At 41.7% G+C, this 25,185-nt stretch overlaps 1 protein-coding gene across 2 annotated transcripts in view; it reads left to right on the top strand.

Moving 5' to 3' along the window:
• Positions 1-20,363, top strand: part of ELP3 (elongator acetyltransferase complex subunit 3) — a 154,235-nt gene extending 133,872 nt beyond the window's left edge. For both annotated transcript variants that reach the window (XM_038397962.2, XM_038397963.2), the window contains exon 15: positions 18,832-20,363. In XM_038397962.2, the coding sequence (XP_038253890.1) occupies positions 18,832-18,908 (77 nt within the window). In that variant the 3' untranslated portion in view covers positions 18,909-20,363. The remainder of the gene's footprint in view (positions 1-18,831) is intronic.
• The last annotated feature ends 4,822 nt before the right edge of the window (positions 20,364-25,185 follow it).

The following is a 25,185-nucleotide window of genomic DNA, read 5'->3' as shown; positions in this document are numbered from 1 at the left end:
CCAAACCAGACGATCCCATCAGTGTGTTCACAGCTCATGCTGCAATTTTATTTAATCAATCATCTTGCCAGGAGGACATATTTTTAGATTAGTTTTCAGTACCCAAGACAACTGTGTCAAGGTGGCTGTTTCCTTTTGCTGTGTTCGGCAAGATGGTCTCTTGGGGTCAAATTGAAACTGTCAGAGTTCTGTAACTGATGTGCATGCATTTGTAGCTGCTTCCATGTGTCATGTGGCAAAGCACAAAGAGTTGGAAATCATGCAGAGCTATGTTAGGGCAGGAAACTTCATGACTGCATCTCTCAAAGATTCTGAGTTTGGCTGTAGCTCACGAAAGCTTATGCTCTAATAAATTTGTTAGTCTCTAAGGTGCCACAAGTACTCCTTTTCTTTTTGCGAATACAGACTAACACGGCTGCTACTCTGAAACCTGAGTTTGGCTTGAGAGCCTTCCCTGTTTAATCCTCTAGTTATTTACATCACTTGATCCTGACCAATGGTGGCTATTTGAAGTAGACAGGCACAACGAAATGAAGCTGATTAGTTTTCTCTTGCTGAATGGGAACAAACTAGAATTTTTTTTTTTTTTGGGCAATACTTTCACAATAAAAACCAAAAAGAAAAGGAGTACTTGTGGCACCTTAGAGACTAACAAATTTATTAGAGCATAAGCTTTCGTGAGCTACAGCTCACTGTAGCTCACGAAAGCTTATGCTCTAATAAATTTGTTAGTCTCTAAGGTGCCACAAGTACTCCTTTTCTTTTTGCAAATACAGACTAACACGGCTGCTACTCTGAAACAATAAAAACCAAAATTCTTGGAAGCATCTGGTACCATCCCCTGCCAGAGACAGGATACAGGACTAAATAGAAATAGCCATAGCAGATCAATGATCCATGTTCCCAATACTGGTGTGTTCTTAGGATTAGATCTTCCAAATCTTGCTTATTGAAGTAGTTCTGGTGACTTCATTGATTCCAGTAACATTATTTGCAAAAGTAAAGGCTAGTCCCAAACAAGAATTTTAGAATTACATACAGTTACATAACATAGTTTTGGGGAAATTGCCAAGAGTTCACTGCTAAATTTATGCTTTATTTTGATCTGAAGTACTGCGTTAAATACCATGGTTTTGAATGGTATTTTGTTGAAATTGGTTTCTCTGAACTCAGCAAAGTTTCTTCTTAGAGATCTTGCTGAAGGTAAGATGGAGGGGTATCAAATCTCATATTGTTTTCTTTGGGTAACAGCAAAACTCTTGAAAGACACTGCTGTGTTTGCTGATTTTTCTTTAGCAATTGTGTGACCCAAAAGATCCCCTATGGCTTAAAAGAAATTTTAAAATATTAAGTGTCTTGTCTGTAAGTGACTGAATTGGAAGGTTTTTAATACACTCTGGTTGTGTAAATCCATTGACTCTAAGCTGGAGCCAGATGTCACCGATGGGGAAAGAGCTGGGGCTCTCACTTGGAGTTCTTGCTTCCTTCCATTTCTTCCCTTTAATACTTCAGTATTTGTATCTTAAATAAATAATATTATGGTTTTCCTAGTGGCAATAGTGGGTTCCAAATCTTCTAGCCAGTTCTTTCTACCTGGCCCTGTGGTATCTAAACTTCACTGATTTCAGCTGGAATTGCACACATGAATAAGGGAGTAAATTTGGGTTCCTTCCGTGCCTTTCTGGACCATCAAAGTGGCAGTGCAGCAAAGGCGTACAATACAACCTCCAACACACAAACACCAGAATTACAGACTGACTGGTCAACTGGACACCATGTGAAACCAGAAGTAACCAATCAGGCAGCAGCAAAGACACCTCCCTCCCCCCCCCCAGTAAATACTGTACTGTGCCTGTATTGCATCTTAAAGGTTGGCACATAGAATCATAGAATCATAGAATATCAGGGTTGGAAGGGACCCCAGAAGGTCATCTAGTCCAACCCCCTGCTCAAAGCAGGACCAAGTCCCAGTTAAATCATCCCAGCCAGGGCTTTGTCAAGCCTGACCTTAAAAACCTCTAAGGAAGGAGATTCTACCACCTCCCTAGGTAACGCATTCCAGTGTTTCACCACCCTCTTAGTGAAAAAGTTTTTCCTAATATCCAATCTAAACCTCCCCCATTGCAACTTGAGACCATTACTCCTCGTTCTGTCATCTGCTACCATTGAGAACAGTCTAGAGCCATCCTCTTTGAAACCCCCTTTCAGGTAGTTGAAAGCAGCTATCAAATCCCCCCTCATTCTTCTCTTCTGCAGACTAAACAATCCCAGCTCCCTCAGCCTCTCCTCATAAGTCATGTGCTCTAGACCCCTAATCATTTTCGTTGCCCTTCGTTGTACTCTTTCCAATTTATCCACATCCTTCCTGTAGTGTGGGGCCCAAAACTGGACACAGTACTCCAGATGAGGCCTCACCAGTGTCGAATAGAGGGGAACGATCACGTCCCTCGATCTGCTCGCTATGCCCCTACTTATACATCCCAAAATGCCATTGGCCTTCTTGGCAACAAGGGCACACTGCTGACTCATATCCAGCTTCTCGTCCACTGTCACCCCTAGGTCCTTTTCCGCAGAACTGCTGCCGAGCCATTCGGTCCCTAGTCTGTAGCGGTGCATTGGATTCTTCCATCCTAAGTGCAGGACCCTGCACTTATCCTTATTGAACCTCATTAGATTTCTTTTGGCCCAATCCTCCAATTTGTCTAGGTCCTTCTGTATCCTATCCCTCCCCTCCAGCGTATCTACCACTCCTCCCAGTTTAGTATCATCCGCAAATTTGCTGAGAGTGCAATCCACACCATCCTCCAGATCATTTATGGATATGGATTGGCTGTCCCCACCCCCACCCCTCTCACACCAGGCAGCCACTTACAGCAAGGCAGCCAGAGCCAGTAGAGCAGGAGCAGCAGTGCTGGGGTCTGCGTCGCTTCTTTCTCTCTCCTCCTCCTGCCCCCCCCCCGAGCAGGACATGCTGCTTTTACCCCCTCTCCCCCAGCCGGGAGGGGGATGCACTGTTTTTTAGCCCCCTCTCCCAGGAGGGGGACACACACACCCACCACTGGGAGGAGGACAAGCTTGCAGACTCATGCCACTGCTGAATAGGGAGCTTAGCTGCTGCTGAAACCTGGCCTAGAGCGTCAGCTGCTGGATCAGGGGCCCAAACTGTGTTTTGTTCAGATTTACGAACATTTTGTTCAGAGTTGTGAACATTTCAGAGTTACAGACAACCTCTATTCCCAAGATGTCCGTAACTCTGAGGTTCTTCTGTATACTCCACCCTTTTGGGGAGAGGTGCCATATATTGCTTAGCAGTTGTATCTGCAGTTAATGAAAGAACATCCTTGAGTGGTACTGAAGGGAGCAGCCACATCTGGTCTTCTTTGGGCTGGAACGATTGGAGCTGTGTTGCTGACTTTAGGTGAAATTTTTGGGTTTTGGCAGAGCCATGTAACTTTTTTTCCTATTCCTTCCTTTAAGACCTCTGTACACTAACCAAAGAAATTGTTTTAGCACCTTTATAACCAGATCATGTTTGAGTAACGTTCTGTGTAGAACTCAGAACTTAGAGGACAGTTCTCACTATTTGCCTGGCTGCTTTATGCTTCTGGCAACATATTGTGCAATCCTAAAAGAAAGTCATTTTTCCTGCAGAGCCTCTGAGAGCAGGTTTTGCCATAATTAGAATTGCACTTGGCACATTAATGGATTTAAACAATCTGGGAATTTCATTCTATGTACCTAAACTGAGTTTTACTATATCATATTGCATGTTCAACTGAATGTATTTAAGTAAGCTTGGAAGAATTAGGTTTTTATCAGTAAATGTCTGTTAATGTTGAATTCACTGTACACACACAAGCTTACGAAAAAATATTTCTATCTGTGATAATAAAAATCTACAGATAGGCAAAGTAAGAAAAATTCAGCTTGAGAACTTTTAGAGGTTGATTTAAGGATATTTACTTTTTATGTTTTAACATGTGATGTTGATAGTTTGTGTTTTAACAGATAAAAAACTTTAATTCTTTGAATTCCAACATCTACTGTCATGAAATAATTATTGACTGATGCCCCCTTTTCCCCCCACTATTGGCTAATACCCCCATAATTTCCCACAACTGTGAAAAAGTAAATTGATAAAAATTGAGGGAAAAAATCCTTAAAACCCAAAATTCTGCACAATTGTGAAAATTTAAATTGATAACAATTGGAAAAAATTCTTAAAAATATTAACATTATCTGTCAAAATCTTTAATAATCTCAAAATTATCTTATTTTCTCTTAATCTGTTGACTAGTGAGCAGTGATTAAAGATTCTTTTGAGATGCTGCATTTGTATATTCCTGTGTGGTAGGATTGAGTCAGAAGAGTATATTTACTTTTTGTGCTGAAAAGGGCATTGAGCATGTGCATAATCAAACCTGATTTTCACCCAGTTTAAGTATAATTCAGATTCCTTCCTCTTTTTCTAATCTGCTAGTGAGGTATCGTTCAGGATTCATGTTCCCTCACCTTTTATTCTGTTCACTCTTGGTATTTATACTGTACTTAGCACTATTGTACCTGACCCCATATAAAAATTTACTTAACTCTGACAGATAGTTAACCTTAGGTCCTCTTCTCCCCTTACCACAGACCCGATGGGTTTTTACTATAGAAATGCTGGGATAAAAAGTTGGATCTTATATTTGTCCTGAGTTCACTGAGAGTCATGATCATTCTGACTTCCTGTGGGAGAACAACTGAAGACCCCATTAAATTCACTAGGGACCTTGCCAAGTAGGTTGGTTGGTAGGTTAATTTACCTGGAAACACTTAGGTGAAAGTACTAAACTGATGGATACTCTAGAAAACACTAAGATAGGATAGAGTTATGTAGTCACAGGCCACCTGACAAGAAAATTCTGTCCCCTTTCTCTACAAGTCCTCTCTTTTCTAGCATAGGTGACATTCCTGATGAGCCCAGGGTAAACAGTGAGAGATCCCAGTCCCATTCCATTAAGGACCTTAAATGTAACTCCTTATTCAATGTAGTGTAGAGATGGGATCACAGCGGTGATATGTTTACACTGATCTGTGTTTAACAGGCAGGCTGCCACATGCCATGCCTGGTGGAGATTTTCAGCATCAATGTTTTCATTCCCAGTTAGTGTTCCAACTGTGTTGCACAGGGCATTTGGTTTTACGGACTGTGCTGTTCAGAGCAACTATGGTCTCTGGGTTAATACAGGTGCTTCAGTCTAAACTCTCAAAGCAAACCTGAGGCAGGATTTTTTAGCCACGTGGAGCAGGGCTTGGTTTAAAGCCAAGTCTTGTGAATAATTCAAGCACTTTCAAGGAAATTTTTATGTTCACTACTTTAAAAACCCCAATTAACTGTGTTCATTTTTGAAAAATCTCCTCAATCCAGTGTGTGTTAGACTCTTACCCCATTATCGATGGATGATTCTGGACTATGTCTATCCTCTTCAGCAAAATATAGATGCATTGTTTTGAGTGATGGGAATGTTGGGCTTTATCTGGGTAGCTTCACTAGGAGGGTGGTGAAGCACTGGAATGCGTTACCTAGGGAGGTGGTGGAATCTCCTTCCTTAGAGGTTTTTAAGGTCAGGCTTGACAAAGCCCTGTCTGGGATGATTTAGTTTGGGATTTGTCCTGCTTTGAGCAGGGGGTTGGACTAGATGACCTCCTGAGCTCTCTTCCAACCCTGATATTCTATGAAAAAGGCCCATCAGCTGGCTGGGTGGAAACTGTGTTGTAGACTTATATGATGCCTGTGCAGCAGTGAGTAGTAAAGAGAAGAGTCACATCACCAAGCTCTTTACACCAGACGTATCTTGTAAGAATGTATTGTAGACACACTAGGTGTCCCATTGTGATATATAACCAAGTTATCTGTGAGTAGTTGAAACTGTGTATTGTTTTGTTAGTTGCCGCTTTGATTTCTCTTGGCATTGTGCACTCACTATCCTTTTCTTGACCAGGAGGATGGCAGTATAACCCTGTTAGTTTATTTGTATTCTCATGACTTGGGATTTGTATCCATATAGATTCTCCTATATGGTCCTTTTCATTATGAAATGTTCTCATTAGATACTGTGGAATCTTTCATGTATAGTGCTATTCCCCTGTGTCTATGACCTTTTCAGACACGGATACCTTTGTATTACTAAAAGAAAGGGAGTACTTGTGGCACCTTAGAGACTTAACAAATTTATTTGAGCATAAGCTTTCGTGAGCTACAGCTCACTTCATTGGATGCTCACGAAAGCTTTTTTTTTTTAATGTTATAGTTCTTGACGTCTGATTTGTGTCCATTTATTCTTTTACGTAGAGACTGTCCAGTTTGACCAATGTACATGGCAGAGGGGCATTGCTGGCACATGATGGCATATATCACATTGGTAGATGCGCAGGTGAACGAGCCTCTGATAGTGTGGCTGATGTGATTAGGCCTATGATGGTGTCCCCTGAATAGATATGTGGACAGAGTTGGCAACGGGCTTTGTTGCAAGGATAGGTTCCTGGGTTAGTGGTTCTGTTGTGTGGTGTGTGGTTGCTGGTGAGTATTTGCTTCAGGTTGGGAGGCTGGTCAAAAACCAGTCGGAGAACACTTCAATCTCTTTGGCCACTCGATTAGAGACGGAAAAGTTGCAATTCTTCAACAAAAAAGCTTCAAAAACAGACTCCAACCAGAGACTGCTGAATTGGAATTAATTTGCAAACTGGGTACAATTAATTTAGACTTGAATAAAGACTGGGAGTGGATGGGTCATTACACAAAGTAAAACTATTTCCCCATGTTTATTTCCCCCCCCCACACACACACACTGTTCCTCACACGTTCTTGTCAACTGCTGGAAATGGCCCACCTTGATTATCACTACAAAAGGATTTTTCCCCCCCCAGCTCTCCGGCTGGTAATAGCTCACCTTACCTGATCACTCTTGTTACAGTGTGTATGGTAACACCCATTGTTTCATGTTCTCTGTGTATATAAATCTCCCCACTGTATTTTCCACTGAATGCATCCGATGAAGTGAGCTGTAGCTCACGAAAGCTTATGCTCAAATAAATTTGTTAGTCTCTAAGGTGCCACGAGTACTCCTTTTCTTCTAGTGGGTATAGTTGTTTGACTGGTGTGTTCTTCAGCACCTCTCTGCTTTTCTCCAGCTCTTCGCTTAAGTAATCCCCCATAAACTTGTTAAGTTTCTGTGTCAGCAGTCCATTCTGCTTTGGTTGAGATGCAGTCCATCTCTTGTGTATAGGCTCTCCCTTCTCCATAAATTTCCCTAGTGCTTAATACATTTAAATCTTTTTCTTTGCACCATTTTCTCATCCATGAATTGAAGCCCCGGCGTTCCCCTGTATAGTTGGACCTGTGTGTGGAACTGGAAGCTATCAGAGAAAGCTACTGTAAAGACCTTGGGAAAAGGCCTTTTTCCTAATAATGTACATCTGCCTTCCATTCTTACCATAAAACATTAATCTGAGCTCCTTCCTGAGATGACTAGTTCTAAGGCTTCCTTTCCTTCCTATAGATTTTTGTTTTAGAAACGTGCATGAGACCCTGCCTGGTCTGGCTGCCAAGGTAAGTCAGCAAAATAGTTCTTAAGCTTTCGTGAGCTACAGCTCACTTGAGCTGTAGCTCACGAAAGCTTATGCTCTAATAAATTTGTTAGTCTCTAAGGTGCCACGGGTACCCCTTTTCTTTTTGCGAATACAGACTAACACGGCTGCTAATCTGAAACCTGTCAAAATAGTTCTGCATCTCCACACAGGGTCCTAAAGCTTAACAATTGGTTACAGTGGGAATGAGCGGGATTCTCACACCTCCCACTTCTTGTTCCTGAGCCAGTTCAGAAAAGTGTCTGTTGTTGAAGGACGTGACTGTGAAATAAATTGCAAAAAGAAAAGGAGTACTTGTGGCACCTTAGAGACTAACAAATTTATTAGAGCATAAGCTTTCGTGAGCTACAGCTCACTTCATCGGATGCATCGGATGCATCGGAATGCATCCGATGAAGTGAGCTGTAGCTCACGAAAGCTTATGCTCTAATAAATTTGTTAGTCTCTAAGGTGCCACAAGTACTCCTTTTCTTTTTGCGAATACAGACTAACACGGCTGCTACTCTGAAACCTGAAATAAATTGTTGGCTTTGAATTTTGAATAAAAGACCTCAGAAGGGATTCAGACTGTTATTCCCCAAATGGCAGTGTCACGTCTTCCTCTGGGGTACCTGGCTAGCCAAGCTGCAAAATCATTCTTGTTAATTATTTGAACCTATTGTCCTCAAATGGGGAAGAGTTCTCACATAACTAACCCTGTTTAATAGCTCTGAGATTAGCACACACAGCAGGGGCCTCTGACACAGCCTACAATACCTTTAAAACGTCCCACGAACTATCTAAGTCTTTATCTTGAAGAGTACATTTAAATAGTTCAGATAAGGTGTTTTTAATGCTAACCATCAGAATTAGTAATTGTTCTTCAGTTTCAAGAGGTTTTTTTTTTTATACTGAGGCTTCATTAATCTTTTTAAATGAAGTACTCTCTTGGTCAAATGACAGGGCAGCTCTTTTGTGTTACTGTCAGAGATCTCAGAGTAGCAGCCGTATTAGTCTGTATTCGCAAAAAGAAAAGCAGTACTTGTGGCACCTTAGAGACTAACAAATTTATTTGAGCATAAGCTTTCATGAGCTACAGCTCACTTCATCGGATGCATTCTGTGTTTCATTTCTCTAGGCATCTGCACTGTTCTGAGAATGAATGCAGGGTACAATTTTTCAGGCAACATATTTGCAAAGGTAACAGCTCACAAAAAATTGCAAGTAACCAACCCTTGGAGGAGGGTCAATGAGCAGTGGCAGAAGATCTGTTGGGCCTTTGCTATGCATTTTTGTTTTGCTTTATACATAGACTTAAACTCTGTGCTACCCTATACTTAGGGTTTTGTTTTTGAAATATTGACAAAGCAAATAGCACTTCTTACTGTTTTAAAAGTCCCTTACCTTTTCCCAGGACTGTCTTTCATAAATTTATAGATTTTAAGGCCAGAAGGAACCATTCTGGTCATTTAGTGTTACCTGATGCATAACATACGCCATAGAATTTCAACCAGACTTCATATTTGGACGTGATGTGAATGGGTTACCATAGACATTCTCACAGGTTTCAGAGTAGCAGCCGTGTTAGTCTGTATTCGCAAAAAGAAAAGGAGTACTTGTGGCACCTTAGAGACTAACAAATTTATTAGAGCATAAGCTTTCGTGAGCTACAGCATAGACATTCTGAAGTGTAGCTATGGTGCCTTTTCTCAGTAGAGATCAATGACCCCTGAAAGCGGGCAAATAAAACTGGCACAGATGGAGTTTGATCCTAAGGAGAGGAAGGAGTGAGAGCAGCAGAATAAGGATAATGGATTTTAAAAAAAACAGACTTTAGCAAATTCAGAACTGATATGTAAGATCCCATGGGAAATAAATCTGAGGGAAAAAGGAGTTTGGGAGAGCTGGCAGATTCTCAGAGAGACCCATATTAAAGGTGTTGCAGTAAATTACTCAATTACAAAGGAAAGAAAACAAGACTAGTAAGAGGCCAATATTGCTCCATCAGAAGTTCTTCAATGACCTGAAAATCAGAAAGGAATCCTACAAATAGCGGAAACATGGAGAAATTGCTGAGGCTGAAATGGCACATGCACATAGGGAAAAAATCAGAATGGCTAAGGCACAAAATGAATTGCACCTAGCAAGAGACATAAAAGAAACTTGACTAAAAAAGTGAATTATGACCAGACGCTTAACACAATTAATATTAACAACAAGGGGAAGAAAGGCAAGCCAAAATAGGGGAAGGTACAGGTTAAAAAATGTTTAAATAAGTTAGATCTAGTCAAGTCAACATGGCCTGATGAAATATACCCTACGATACTTAAGGAACTAGTTTCAGAGTAGCAGCCATGTTAGTCTGTATTCACAAAAAGAAAAGGAGTACTTGTGGCACCTTAGAGACTAATAAATTTAATAGAGCATAAGCTTTCGTGAGCTACAGCTCACTTCATCGGATGCATTTGGTGGAAAAAACAGAGGGGAGATTGATATACACACAGAGAGAACATGAAACAATGGGTTTATCATACACACTGTAAGGAGAGTGATCACTTAAGATAAGCCATCACCAGCAGCAGGGGGGGGAAAGGAGGAAAACCTTTCATGGTGACAAGCAAGGTAGACTATTTCCAGCAGTTAACAAGAATATCTGAGGAACAGTGGGGGGTGGGGTGGGGTGGGGGGGAGAAATAACATGGGGAAATAGTTTTACTTTGTGTAATGACTCATCCATTCCCAGTCTCTGTTCAAGCCTAAGTTAATTGTATCCAGTTTGCAAATTCATTCCAATTCAGCAGTTTCTCGTTGGAGTCTGTTTTTGAAGCTTTTTTTGTTGAAGGATAGCCACTCTTAGGTCTGTAATCGAGTGACCAGAGAGATTGAAGTGTTCTCCAACTGGTTTTTGAATGTTATAATTCTTGATGTCTGATTTGTGTCCATTCATTCTTTTACGTAGAGACTGTCCAGTTTGACCAATGTACATGGTAGAGGGGCATTGCTGGCACATGATGGCATATATCACATTGGTAGATGCGCAGGTGAACGAGCCTCTGATAGTGTGGCTGATGTGATTAGGCCCTATGATGGTGTCCCCTGAATAGATATGTGGACAGAGTTGGCAACGGGCTTTGTTGCAAGGATAGGTTCCTGGGTTAGTGGTTCTGTTGTGTGGTGTGTGGTTGCTGGTGAGTATTTGCTTCAGATTGCGGGGCTGTGTGTAAGCAAGGACTGGTCTCTCTCCCAAGATCTGTGAGAGTGATGGGTCGTCCTTCAGGATAGGTTGTAGATCCTTGATGATGCGTTGGAGAGGTTTTAGTTGGGGGCTGAAGGTGATGGCTAGTGGCGTTCTGTTATTTTCTTTGCTGAGCCTGTCCTGTAGTAGGTGACTTCTGGGTACTCTTCTGGCTCTGTCAATCTGTTTCTTCACTTCAGCAGGTGGGTATTGTAGTTGTAGGAATGCATGATAGAGATCTTGTAGGTGTTTGTCTCTGTCTGAGGGGTTGGAGTAAATGCGGTTATATCGTAGAGCTTGGCTGTAGACAATGGATCGTGTGGTATGATCTGGATGAAAGCTAGAGGCATGTAGGTAGGAATAGCGGTCAGTAGGTTTCCGATATAGGGTGGTGTTTATGTGACCATCGCTTATTAGCACCATAGTGTCCAGGAAGTGGATCTCTTGTGTGGAATGGTCCAGGCTGAGGTTGATGGTGGGGTGGAAATTGTTGAAATCATGGTGGAATTCCTCAAGGGCTTCTTTTCCATGGGTCCAGATGATGAAGATGTCAACAGTGTAGCGCAAGTAGAGTAGGGGCATTAGGAGACGAGAGCTGAGGAAGCGTTGTTCTAAGTCATAAAAATATTGGCATACTGTGGGGCCATGCGGGTACCCATCGCAGTGCCGCTGACTTGAAGGTATACATTGTCCCCAAATGTGAAATAGTTATGGGTGAGGACAAAGTCACAAAGTTCAGCCACCAGGTTAGCCGTGACATTATCGGGGATACTGTTCCTGATGGCTTGTAGCCCATCTTTGTGTGGAATGTTGGTGTAGAGGGCTTCTACATCCATAGTGGCTAGGATGGTGTTTTTAGGAAGATCGCCAATGGACTGTAGTTTCCTCAGGAAGTCAGTGGTGTCTCGAAGATAGCTGGGAGTGCTGGTAACGTAGGGCTTGAGGAGGGAGTCTACATAGCCAGACAATCCTGCTGTCAGGGTGCCAATGCCTGAGATGATGGGGCGTCCAGGATTTCCAGGTTTATGGATCTTGGGTAGCAGATAGAATACCCCAGGTCGGGGTTCTAGGGGTGTGTCTGTGCGGATTTGTTCTTGTGCTTTTTCAGGGAGTTTCTTGAGCAAATGCTGTAGTTTCTTTTGGTAACTCTCAGTGGGATCAGAGGGTAATGGCTTGTAGAAAGTGGTGTTGGAGAGCTGCCTAGTAGCCTCTTGTTCATACTCCGACCTATTCATGATGTCGACAGCACCTCCTTTGTCAGCCTTTTTGATTATGATGTCAGAGTTGTTTCTGAGGCTGTGGATGGCACTGTGTTCTGCATGGCTGAGGTTATGGGGCAAGGGATGCTGCTTTTCCACAATTTCAGCTCGTGCATGTCGGCGGAAGCACTCTATGTAGAAGTCCAGGCTGCTGTTTCGACCTTCAGGAGGAGTCCACCCAGAATCCTTCTTTTTGTAGTGTTGGCAGGAAGGTCTCTGGGGTTAATATGTTGTTCATAGGTGTGTTGGAAATATTCCTTGAGTCGGAGACGTCGAAAATAGGATTCTAGGTCACCACAGAACTGTATCATGTTCGTGGGGGTGGAGGGGCAAAAGGAGAGGCCCCGAGATAGGACAGATTCTTCTGCTGGGCTAAGAGTATAGTTGGATAGATTAACAATATTGCTGGGTGGGTTACGGGGACCATTGTTGTGGCTCCTTGTGGCATATAGTAGTTTAGATAGCTTAGTGTCCTTTTTCTTTTGTAGAGAAGCAAAGTGTGTGTTGTAAATGGCTTGTCTAGTTTTTGTAAAGTCCAGCCACGAGGAAGTTTGTGTGGAAGGTTGGTTCTTTATGAGAGTATCCAGTTTTGAGAGCTCATTCTTAATCTTTCCCTGTTTGCTGTAGAGGATGTTGATCAGGTGGTTCCGCAGTTTCTTTGAGAGTGTGTGGCACAAGCTGTCAGCATAGTCTGTGTGGTATGTAGATTGTAATGGATTTTTTACCTTCAGTCCTTTCGGTATGATGAAGCAACTTCTGAACTGTTAGCAGTTTATCTTTGAGAACTCATGGAGGACAGGTGAGATCCCAGAGGACTGGAGAAGGTCAACATAGTACCTTTGTTTAAAAAGGGGAACAAAGAGGATGTGAGGAATTGTGGACCAGTCAGCCTAACTTCGATACCTATCTAACATCCTGGAACAAATTATTAAACAATCAATTTGTAAGCACCTAAAGGATAATAAATAATATTCAACATGGAATTGTCAAGAATAAATCATGTCAAACCAACTTAATGTCCTACTTTCATAGGTTACTAGCCTAATGGATGGGGGGAAGCTGTAGATGTGATGTATCTTGATTTCATTAGGGCTTTTGACACTGTCCCAAACTAGGGAAATGTGGTCCAGATGAAATTACTATAAGGCGGGTGCAAAACTGGTTGAAAGAATGTACTCAAAGAATAGTTATCCATGGTTCACTGTCAGACTGGAAGGACTTATCTAATGCGGTCCCCCAAGGATCTGTCCTCAGTCCAATACTATTCAGTATTTTCATTAATGACTTGGATAATGGAGTGGAGCATATAATTATCAAATTTGCAGTTTGCAGCAAACTGGAAGGGGTTGCTAGCACTTTGGAGGACAGGATTAGAATTCAAGATGACCTTAACAAATAAGAGAAATGGTGTGAAATCCGATGAAATTTACTAAAGACAAGTGCAAAGGACTATACCTAGGCAAGAAATATCAGGTGCACAGCTACAAAATGGAGAATATGTGGCTAAATGGTAGTACATCTGAAAACGATCTGGTTATAGTAGATCACAAACTGAATATAAGTCAACAATGTGATGCAGTTGTGAAAAAGGCATGTATAATTCTGGGGAGTATTAACAGGAGTGTAACATGTGAGACATGGGAGGTCATTGTGCTGCTCTGCTCGGCAGTGGCGAGGCCTCAGCTGGAGTACTGTGTCTAGTTCTGGGTGCCTTTAAGAAGGATGTGGACAAATTGGACAGAGTCCAGAGGAAAGCTACAAAAATAAGAGGTTTGGGAAATCTGGCCTGTTGAGGAAAAAAATTTTAAAAAATCAAAAATAATGGGCATGTTTAGTCTTGAGAAAAGAAGACTGATGGGGGACCTGATAATAGCCTTCAAATATGTTAAGGGCTGTTTTATAAAGAGGATGGTGAGCAATTGTTTTCCATGTCCACTGAATTACAGAAAAAGAAGTAACGGGCCTAATCTACAGCAAGGGAGATTTAGGTTAAATATTAGGAAAAAAATTGTAACTATAAGAATCATTAAGTACTGAAATAGTTTACCAGGGAGATTGTAAAATCCGTCGTTACAGGTTTTTTAAGAAAAGGTTAAACAAACACCTGTCAGAGATGGTCTAGGTATACTCCGTGCAAGAGGTTGGAGTAGATGATCTCAAGATCCTTTACAGCCCTATATTTCTATGATTATAAGGTTCCCAGCAACAAGTGAATATTGCAATTGTATGCAGGTCTCAGATGAAATTTTGAAAGAGATAGTAGTTAAGGACATAGAAGGAAACAGTAATTGGACAAAATACAGCATGGTTACAAAAGGTAGATCATGCTAGACCAACCTGATCTTTCTTTGAGAAGGTAACCGATTTTCTAGACAAAGGAAATACAGTAGATCTACCTGGATTTCAGTAAAGCATTTGATACAGTTCCAAATGGGAAATCATTAGTAAAATTGGAGAAGATGGGAATTAATATAAGAATTGAAAGGTGGATAAGGAACTGGATAAAGGGGAGACCACGGTGGGTCATACTGTAAGGTGAACTGTCAGGTTGGAGGGTGGTTGCTAGTGTAGTTCCTCAGGGATCAATGTTGTAACCAATTTTATTTAACATTTTCATTAATGATCTTAGCACCAACAATGGGAGTGTGTTAATAAAATTTGCAGATGACACAAAGTTGGAGGTGTTGCCAATATGGAGGAGGACCAGAATATCATACAAGAAGATTTGGGCAACCTTGACAACTGGAGTAATAGAAATGGGATGAAATGTAGTAGTGCAAGTCATGCATTTAGGGACTAACAACTAGAATTTATGCTTTAAGCTAGGGACTTACTAGTTGGAAGCAACGGAGCAGTAGAAAGACCTTAGTGTATTTGGTCAATCACAGGATGACTGTTAGCCACCAATATGATGTTGCCATGAAAAAGGCTAACGCAATCCTGGGATGTATCAGGCAAAGTATCTCCAGTAGAGATGGGGAAAAATTATTATTACCATTATACAAGACACTAGTGAGACCTGATCTAGAGTACTATGTGCAGTTCTGATCTCCCATGTTTAAGAAAGATGCATTCAAACTGGTGCAGAGAAGGGCTACTAGAGTTGTCAGAGGAGTGGAGAACCTACTTTAAGACAGGAGACATGATGAGCTTGGCTTGTTTAATCCAGCAAAATAAAAGCTGAGTGAAAATACGATTGTTCTCTGTAAATACATCAGAGGGATAAATACCAAGTGAGCTGTAGCTCACGAAAACTTATGCTCAAATAAATATGTTAGTCTCTAAGGTGCCACAAGTACTCCTTTTCTTTTTGCAAATACAGACTAACACGGCTGCTACTCTGAAACCAGGAAGACAGAGAAGTTAAGGGCCAATGTTGGCACAAGAACAAATGGGTATAAACTGGCAATCCATAAGTTAGGCTTGAAATTAGACAAAACTTTCTAACTGTCAGAGGCGTGATGGTCTGGAACAGCCTCCCAAGGGAAGCAGTGAGAGCAAAAAACCTAACTGATTTTAAAACTAAACTTGGTAAGTTTATGGAGGGGATGGTGTGATGAGATTGCCTACCATGGTACATGGCCCATCTGCAACTTCTTTCAGCAAATATCTTCAATGGCCAGAGATGGGACGCTAGATGGGGAGGGCTCTGAGTTAATACAGAGAATTCATCCCAGGTGCCTTGCTGGTGGGTCTTGCCTCATGCTCAGGGTCCAGTTGATCATTATATTTGGGGTCAGAAAGGAATATTCCCCCAGGTCAGATTGGTAGAGACCCTGGGGTTTTTTCGCCTTTCTCGGCAGCGTGGAACATGGATTACTTGCTGGTTTGAGCTAGAGTAAATGGTTAATTCTCTGTTAATTTGGAAATTCTAGGCCTATTGCAGGAATTGGTGAGTGAGGTTTTGAGGCCTGTGATGTGCAGGAGGTCAGACTAGAGGATCATGGTAGTCCCTTCTAGCTTCAATGAGTCTATAACCCTATCACTTTGGATCTGACTCTCAGCAAAGAGGCAGCAGCATCCACCCTTAGAGCCTCTCCCTTGGAAAAGCATGCTGAAAATCCCTGTTGCTCAGAGTGTGGAAGTTTGTCTGCAAGGTATTTTTCTTCTATTATCTCTTCTTCAGCTTCCCTACCTGTAAAATGGTGGTGATATCTACTTCACCAGAGGTATTAGCATCTTTGCAGTGCTTTGTGAGCATCCAACTCTGTAGAGATGCTAAGTATTTAAGTAGTTTGGTAACAATACTAATAATAAAGTCCAAGGAAAATGCTTTTATATGAACATCCCAAAGAATTAACATGGCTGAAGGCAAACTTATTCTGAATGTTGTGCATGTGAGAACAGAAAGGTTGATAACTGGATTGATTAAGTCTCTAAGTAGTAATGTGGTTAATTCCTGGATAGGGAAAGAGCCAGTTCACAAGTGCCACATTTTCTAGGAAAAAAGAAAAGGAGTATTTGTGACACCTTAGAGACTAACAAATGTATTTGAGTGTATGCTTTCATGAGCTTATGCTCAAATAAATTTGTTAGTCTCTGAGGTGCCACAAGTACTCCTTTTTCTTTTTGCGAATACAGACTAACACGGCTGCTACTCTGAAACCTGACTTTTTCCAGGAACTGACTGGAGGAACAAGGTTAGAAACAAAGAAGTTCAAGGTTTCTTTCTTTAAGCAATGCCAGGTATTTTATGTCTCCGTCAGCCAACCTGACTACCAGTGATTCTATAATGCTCTCAGAAGGGTTTGTCTGTCTGTTTGTCCTCCTTTGTCCCTCATTTGATGACGAATGCCTGCATCTGTGTATAATTAGAGATAAGGTGGGGGCGGCTGTTGTTACTCTCTCCTGTAATGCTGTCCCTCTGCTGGATGTTGTTGAAAAACCAGTGTTCTTCTAGAGCATTGGGCTTATCCTGGAGTTGGTCACCACAGGATCTAATTAAAGAAGAAAAGAGGGAGAAGAGCCTGTTTAACAACAATAGCATTCTAAAGCATCCCCTTTAATGAGGAAATTGAATTTGTGACTGCAGAGCCCACTTGTACATTTAAAGTGGATCCAAGCATATTTCTGTGAGTGAAGACAGACCTTGCTGGGTTTCAGGGCTCTTCAGCTCTCTGTAATGATGTCTGCAGCTGCACCTCTGCCTCTCAAGAGCTTGTCTTTGCTTTGTGGTAAGAATCATAGAATCATAGAATATCAGGGTTGGAAGGGACCCCAGAAGGTCATCTAGTCCAACCCCCTGCTCAAAGCAGGACCAAGTCCCAGTTAAATCATCCCAGCCAGGGCTTTGTCAAGCCTGACCTTAAAAACCTCTAAGGAAGGAGATTCTACCACCTCCCTAGGTAACGCATTCCAGTGTTTCACCACCCTCTTAGTGAAAAAGTTTTTCCTAATATCCAATCTAAACCTCCCCCATTGCAACTTGAGACCATTACTCCTCGTTCTGTCATCTGCTACCATTGAGAACAGTCTAGAGCCATCCTCTTTGAAACCCCCTTTCAGGTAGTTGAAAGCAGCTATCAAATCCCCCCTCATTCTTCTCTTCTGCAGACTAAACAATCCCAGCTCCCTCAGCCTCTCCTCATAAGTCATGTGCTCTAGACCCCTAATCATTTTCGTTGCCCTTCGTTGTACTCTTTCCAATTTATCCACATCCTTCCTGTAGTGTGGGGCCCAAAACTGGACACAGTACTCCAGATGAGGCCTCACCAGTGTCGAATAGAGGGGAACGATCACGTCCCTCGATCTGCTCGCTATGCCCCTACTTATACATCCCAAAATGCCATTGGCCTTCTTGGCAACAAGGGCACACTGCTGACTCATATCCAGAGCTAAACTTAGGATAAATTTGATACTTAGGAACATTAAATGGTTATTCTAATTGTAGCCCTCCATCCCTGCTCACAATCATCCCTCTTCACAGGAGAAAGGGTAGGTATGTTGCTCAGTTCAGCTGTTTTACCAAGTTCCTACATCCCTGTCCCCAAAAGTAGAGCACAATATTTCCAGAGTGCTAATGATAACTACCCACAGCCCATACATGGTAGCACCATGGAAGGCCCAGTGGCTAGGATTTACCCCAAGGAATTTAGGTACCTGACTCCCATTCATTTTGACTTTCTGTGAGTTGGGCACTTTTCTCTCTCAGGTCCCTTTGAAAATGCTAATCGCTGTGCCTTAGCATCAAGTTGTAAGAGAGTAGGTGAGCTTGCTCTAGTAAACTATCCACCTGTCTGGTTTATAAATTAACCCTAAAGAGACTTGGTCATCCCCAGGCATAGATTGCCTGGAGACTAGCTAAGTTCCAAAGATTTTGTGAGTCATTATGCAGGGGAGGAGACAGGGATTCTGGCCACTATGCTGGGACTGCAGGCTGGTGAAGGTTTCCACATAGTATGCCTGCTTCCTTCTTGCTGTCCCAGCCTAGCATAACACAGCTTGGGGGTGGGGTGGGGGGGAGAGTCACTGAACTGAGGGTCAGACGTAGTCCTCCCCCAGCAGGATATGCACACTAGGTTGCTCTGCAGTTTATCTGAAACCTCATTGTTCAAATGTCTCCAGAACCCTTCAGAAAAACAGGACTATACTGTGTAGCTTTGCTGGACCCTCCTCTGTTACGAATCTTACCAGTGAAAATCACTTGTCTGCGTATCTCTGTTTTCCAGGGCCTGATCTCTTGCCATCCATCACTGCACTGATGAGTTTTGCCCCTCTATTTTGTTGCAGGAGTTGGCACCAGGAATTATTATAGGAAGATTGGCTATGAGCTGGAAGGGCCATATATGGTGAAAAAGCTGGACTGATGTCCTAAAAGAAGCACTGGAACCCTATCTTCATACCAGACGTGCTCCTGGGAGCAGGGCAGAGATGATGCTGATTAACCTTGGCAAGAAAGCTCGGGGTGAAGGAGTGCAAGCTTAAAACAGAGGTCTGCTTATTGCTAAGTATTTGTTATGCTGGAGTCCCCAGCCATAAATTGAAATCTCTACTGGGAGGGGCCCGATATTATTTTCCTGAGAGATCATCCATTGTTCCTTGCAGTGGGGATCTCATGAGAGAGCCACACATCTTATTAGCTGACATAATACTGCTGGAGTTGGTGCAATAGTGCATTGAAACGAGAGAGTTGTGCTGTTGTGCTGTTTTGCTGATTGAAGGTTCTCGTTTTAGGGGACCCAGTTGAACTTCTTGCTCACGTTCTATCCGCATTTCCATTATGATGTCACTAGCATCATGTTTAAAACGTAGGCCTGGAAAACTTGCAGTCAGTTGAAACTGGGCTTGCAAGTTACATGGGAAGCACAAATATTGTATTATTATTTTATGCGTCTATTTTTAAATTGGGCTGGTTATCTTCTCTCCATACCGAGTAACAAGATTTAATTATTTTTGGGTAGGTGTGTGTGGTAGGGGCAGAGTGGTTTGCAAACACTTTGGATATTGTCAAGATTTTGAGATTCACATTTTGACCAACTCTGCACTAGGGCAGAGTCTTAATTTTGGATCACTCTAGCAATGAGAGATTTTGAGAAAAGTCTTTTTAGAAGAGTCAGAATAAGTGTCCAATGTGAGACCAAGCTGCAAACCTCCATGTGTAAAGGCGGTGTGTTCAGCTCATTTACTCACTATTGCCCATTCCTCTATATTGGGGAATCCTGGGGTACAGTAGGTTTGTAAGTGCTTTTTGTGCTGCAATATTTGAGCACTCAGAAGTATATTTTTTAAAAGCATTATGCTAGATTTTAGCTGCTTGACTCATTAAAGTCAATGGGAGCCAAGCAGCAAAAATTGAATGGAATGCATTAGAATGTGTGTCTGCATGATAAGAGAGAAGCAACTTGAATTCTTTTTTATAGTCTTTTGACCTGAAATGGGGTTGAAATAAAGGGAAGCCATGTGAACCGAGTTCAGCATTTTACACATGCTACTCTTGTAAATGAATCCGCCACAAGTCTTCTGGAAACTTCACATGTAATAGCTGCTCATAGGCACATGTGATTAACTTGAAGAGAGTTCCTGCAGTTGTGTTTCAATGCTGTTCATTAACTATGACTGCCACTAGGATCTGTTGCCGCTTCAGAACATTGGCTTCTGGGGTCATGGGCTAAGAGCTGCTCTGACGTCTACTGACGCACACCTAACCAAGGAAGGGGAGAAATATGGGCAGGCTGTAGACATGCATTCTTTCTGGAGAGAATCTTGTAATAGAATTGTGTAAAGAATAGCTGACAATAAACTTTATATTATTGAAGTGTGAATTTCTTGAAGGTGTCCTCCGTTTTAAGGCTTTAGCGACTAAAATGCATCCAGACCAGTTTAACTCAGAGGTAGGAAAATTCCATGCCATTTTTGCTTTCTAATGGTATATACAGTCATCCTGCTTTTTAAATAAGAAAAGGGGGTGGGGGTCTGTGGCAAGGGGATTTGTGCTTTGGGTTTTTTTACAAGTCTTTTCTATCTTGCAAGACTCTGTGGTAACTGAAGAACTGGTAGAATTCTGACATAAATACAGATGAAATCAAACCTGATGTATTGAAGGAGGATGATTTTTATTCAGAACGTTTAAAATTCTCTTAGAGGGATAGTTTGTTTTATTATCACCTGTTTAGCTTACATGACTTACATACACTTGGAATAAAAATAAAACTCTTGCTTTAAGATTTAACAACCCCTCCCATTATCCTTTAAATAAGGGCTTAGAATGCTCACAATGCACATTTCTGAAACCTTTAGGTCTTCCAGCAAAACCAGGGAAGGCCAGATTTGACACCTTTCAAGCCACTTGCTTCATCAAGAAGCATCAAAAGGTACAAAACCGATGATCTAGTTTTCCTTTTACAGGTCACCTCATGTCTTCTTTCTGCACTTGCTCTGCTTCTGCCAGAACACAGATTAATTAGTCCCTCTTGACCATGCCGTGATTACAGAGATACCTAGAACCAGTGTTATAATGGAGCCTTCTACACTCAGCATTCCACAAAATATCAAATCTTCTCAGTCCATTGGTGTTAGCAGCAGCATCCTGTGCAAGTTGCAGTTTGAGTAACCAAATTTTGCTGAGCTGAATTCCTCTTGACAGTTTCAAATGGACAAAGTTTTCTTCATTTCCTGGCCTAAACCCCTGTGTGACATTGCTGTGCACAAACAGCTGCTGCATTGCACCCTAGAGGGAGTTGCCCTTCAATGGTGGATAGTGATTCCTTAGCTCTGTCTTTAAAAGCGTTTGGGAACCCATACGTTGGAGTGTATTTTGTAGATATGTAATCTCTGTTCTATTCTAGATAGGTTTTTATACCACGCTCATTGTCATAGTATCTGAGCACCTTCCAGTAGTGCATTAAGTAATGTGACTACACATCTGTCACGTGGTGTTTTTTCTCTCATCTTCTTGCCAGAGGGGGAAGTGTGTGCAGCGGAGGATGTTGGTTTGGTAAGGTTTTTTATTTATTAAATAAATATACCTGTTGCTGTGTGTGTATATTGAGGAAGGAAAGGTCAACTTGCAGTTGGAAAAGTGGTGACATTAGAGACCGTCCTTAGTTCCTGGGGAAGTTCATTTCACAGTCTTGGACCACCCCTGGAGAAAGGTCTGTCTCCCTCCCTTACTCCAGTAAGATGAGTTTTACTCTTACTGTTGCGAGTTCCATTGTGCCAGAGGAGCTAAGTTGTCAACCATGGTCTTCGCCCTGGACCTTTAGATAGTCTCTTAGATATCCTGGATCCAGACCCTGGAGCACTTTGAAGATAAGGACCAAGATCTTGAACTTCATTCAAAATTCTGTGGGAAATACAGAACAGGTGTGTTGTGCTCACAATAACCCATGTTGCTGAGGACACATGCTGCAGCATTTTGTACTACTTGGAGTTTCCTAAGTGCTGAAGGTTTCATGCCTAAATTTATCACATTGCTGTAGTTCAGATGAGAAGTAGTGAAGGCATGAATAACTGAGGCCAAGTTTCTTGTGCCAGGATGGGATGGAGTCTCCTAGCCAACTGGAGATGGTAGAAATCATTACTTGCAGTTGTTGTGATGTGAGAGCTCAGTATCCATGAGGAATCAAAGAATACTTCTAGATTATAGACTGAATTGACCAGTTGTGGATGTCAAACTTCAACCAACGGAGATTGCACAGTCCTCAAAGTACTTTCCTCTGACCATCATCACCTCTTCCTGTTTTGCTTGGATTCAGCTTTAGCCATCTGTTCTCATCCAAGCACTGTGCCATTTTGTGTGGTTAAGGATGGGTAGAGCTGTGTGTCATCTGCATATTGCTGGCACTTGAATACATATTGTCTGATCAGTTCACCTAGTGTTTGTATGTAGATATTGAAAAGGTCCAGAGAGAGAAATGATCCTTGAAGGATCCCCACAAGCAGAAAAGTCTGGTGGTATAAGTGCAGTTTCCCATCACTACTTGTTGGTCCCATCAGGAAGGACTCAAACCACAATAGTGCATTACCCTGGACTCCTGCCACTTCACTCAGGTGAGAGAGCAGTATCTCATGATCAGCAGCGTCAAATTCACTGTCACTCTATTCACTATCAGTGCCACAAAAGCAGGGTCCGTTTCCTGTCCTGGCATGAATCAAGATTGTGCCAGGTCTAGAATGTTGGCTTTATTTAGATGAGCTAGTAGTTGTCCTTTTGCTGTCTTCTCTGTGAGCTTGCTCAGGAATGGGAGGTCTGACATTCAGCAATAATTGGCTTTTTTCAACAAAATGTTATGTATGGCTTGTCAAGCTTACAGTTCAGTGATGTTCACATTCTCTAGCATGGCTATATCAGCATCTCAAGACAAGAATTAGCAGAAGTCAGTTTGGTTTCTGTCCAGGAGTAGGCAAGAGGTATTTGCTGTGAGGATCTTATCCGAGCATGTGATAGAAATGCAAAGGGAAATCCATATGTGCTTTTTGGATTTAGAAGAGGCATTTGATGAAATTCAATGTGACAAAATGATGGATACTCTTTAAGAATGTAGTATTGATTTCCAAGATCTATAATTAATAAAAAGCTGGTATTGGGAACAGAAAGCAGCAATCCAAATGAACTGTGAAATAGCTGAGTGTTGTCGCATCAAGAAGGGTGTATGCCAGGGTTGTATCCTATCTCCACAACTATTCAACATATATGCAGAAATTCTAATGAGGGAAAGTTTAGAAGACATCAACCAGGACATATGCAGGTCAATGGCATATACATCAACAACATACAATACTCCAGTGACTTAGTTTGCATCACTATGACCAGGGAAAACTTCAGAACATGCTTATTGCTACGAATAATGCCAGCAAGAAATATGGAAGGATGATTAATGTTAGAAAGACAAAAAGTATAAATAACCATAGAAATACACAAGATAGGCAATATCTATATCTCAACAGTCAAAAAAGTGGTGAAATGAGTGAATAGCTTCCCTTGTTTAGGGAATCTGATAACATCAGAAGGAAGATGCAACAAAGAAATCAGGAAAAGGATGATGCAACTTGCAAAAAATGCATTCAACAATTTGCAAAGACTTTTGTAATGTTGAAAGTTTGAATTACACATCTGTACTAGACTGCTGAAGTGCTACATATAGTAAACCCACCTGTATGGATGTAAGAGCTGGACACTTAAAAAGGACACAGAGATGACTCAGAGTGTTTTTTTTATTGTTGAAGAATGTCAAAAATTAACAATTTGGATAACCAAAACAAGATACAATGAGGTAATGACAAGACTGAATTTTAAAAGATATAATTTTTTTAAAAATCCTAGATAAGAGAATAACATCTTGGACACATTGCTTGCTGATTGTAGAGTGACTCAATTCTGGCACTCATACGATCAGATAAGATTGCAGGCAAACCAGGAAGAGGAATAAAGAGAGCCAGCTGTATCAGAAACATTGTCAGATGGTCTGGTATCCAAAGGAGATTGGACATTTTACAGCTCTGTTGCATTTGGAAAAGATGGAAGGTGGCGGTTGACAATGTCCATATTGTAGATGTCATATGAAGAAGATAGTTGACTAGGACTGAAATATCCAGGGTGGGTTTCTTCAGTGTTGGCTGGACTACAGCATATTTTGAAGGAGAAAGGGAAGATTCCTTCTCTGAATGAGGCATTGGCTATTTTGGTCAGTTAGTTGCACCAGTTTTTTATGACTCCCTTTCACAAGCCAGGAAAAGCTTGGGTCAGATTGACAAGTCTTGGGTTGAGACTCCTTTTGGTTGTCTAGAACACCTTGAGGAGTGAACATACTGAACTCTAGGAATGAAGGTGGCCTGTTGGTTGGTGATTGCAGGTGTAGCAGATCCATACTGTTTCAGAAGGCTTCCAGAATGTATGTGATCTTTTCAGTGTAGTGTTAGACCTGCAGCAGGGGCCTCCCTATGGACAGATACAGTTTTGGTACATCATACTCTCAAGTACTCTTTATTGCTTACAAAATAAACCTCATTAACTCCACATTTGTACCCCAAACATATTACACCAGAGTCTGCAGATCAGAATGGAGTCCCGATGGCCAGTCGAGGTTAACTCAGATCAGATCAGATGCAGGGAGCCGGCAGAAAGACCACATCTGTATCCAAACAGGGCTCTGGGGTTGCTGAAAGACTCCAAATTGCAAATGTATGAAACCTCCATTTATAATCCATTTTGTGATGTCATTAGTCTTTTGTCTCTGTTTGGGTCTTTCACCCACAACTCAGTTCCAGGCAGACCGCTATGATTCAAGGAGTGCCATTTCCTCCAGTTCTTATACATTTTTTTTATAGCAGTCCAGCTGGTGGTGTTTCCTTATCTGCTGATTCTTTGTATATTTCCCAGGGACATGACATAAAGTTGTTTTGTGCAAATAGTCCTTGACGACTTGAAACCTTAAGTTCTTGCTTCAGTTGCCAACACAAAATGCACATATTTATGTCAAACACACGCCATCCACAATAGGCCTTGATGACCTATAATGTATCACATGGATATATGTGTAATATATCCCAACAGTAGTAGTATAATAGTCCTTTGCAGTGCTCAGCTATGATGCAGCTTCTAGGCATTCAGGATTGATTAAGCGATTTACCACCCTGGATTGCTCC

This window comes from Dermochelys coriacea, chromosome 3, assembly GCF_009764565.3.
Source record: "Dermochelys coriacea isolate rDerCor1 chromosome 3, rDerCor1.pri.v4, whole genome shotgun sequence".
NCBI lineage: Eukaryota > Metazoa > Chordata > Testudines > Dermochelyidae > Dermochelys > Dermochelys coriacea.
The sequence above is the reverse complement of the archived record's forward strand: the minus strand, read 5'-3'. Positions and strand labels throughout refer to the sequence as shown.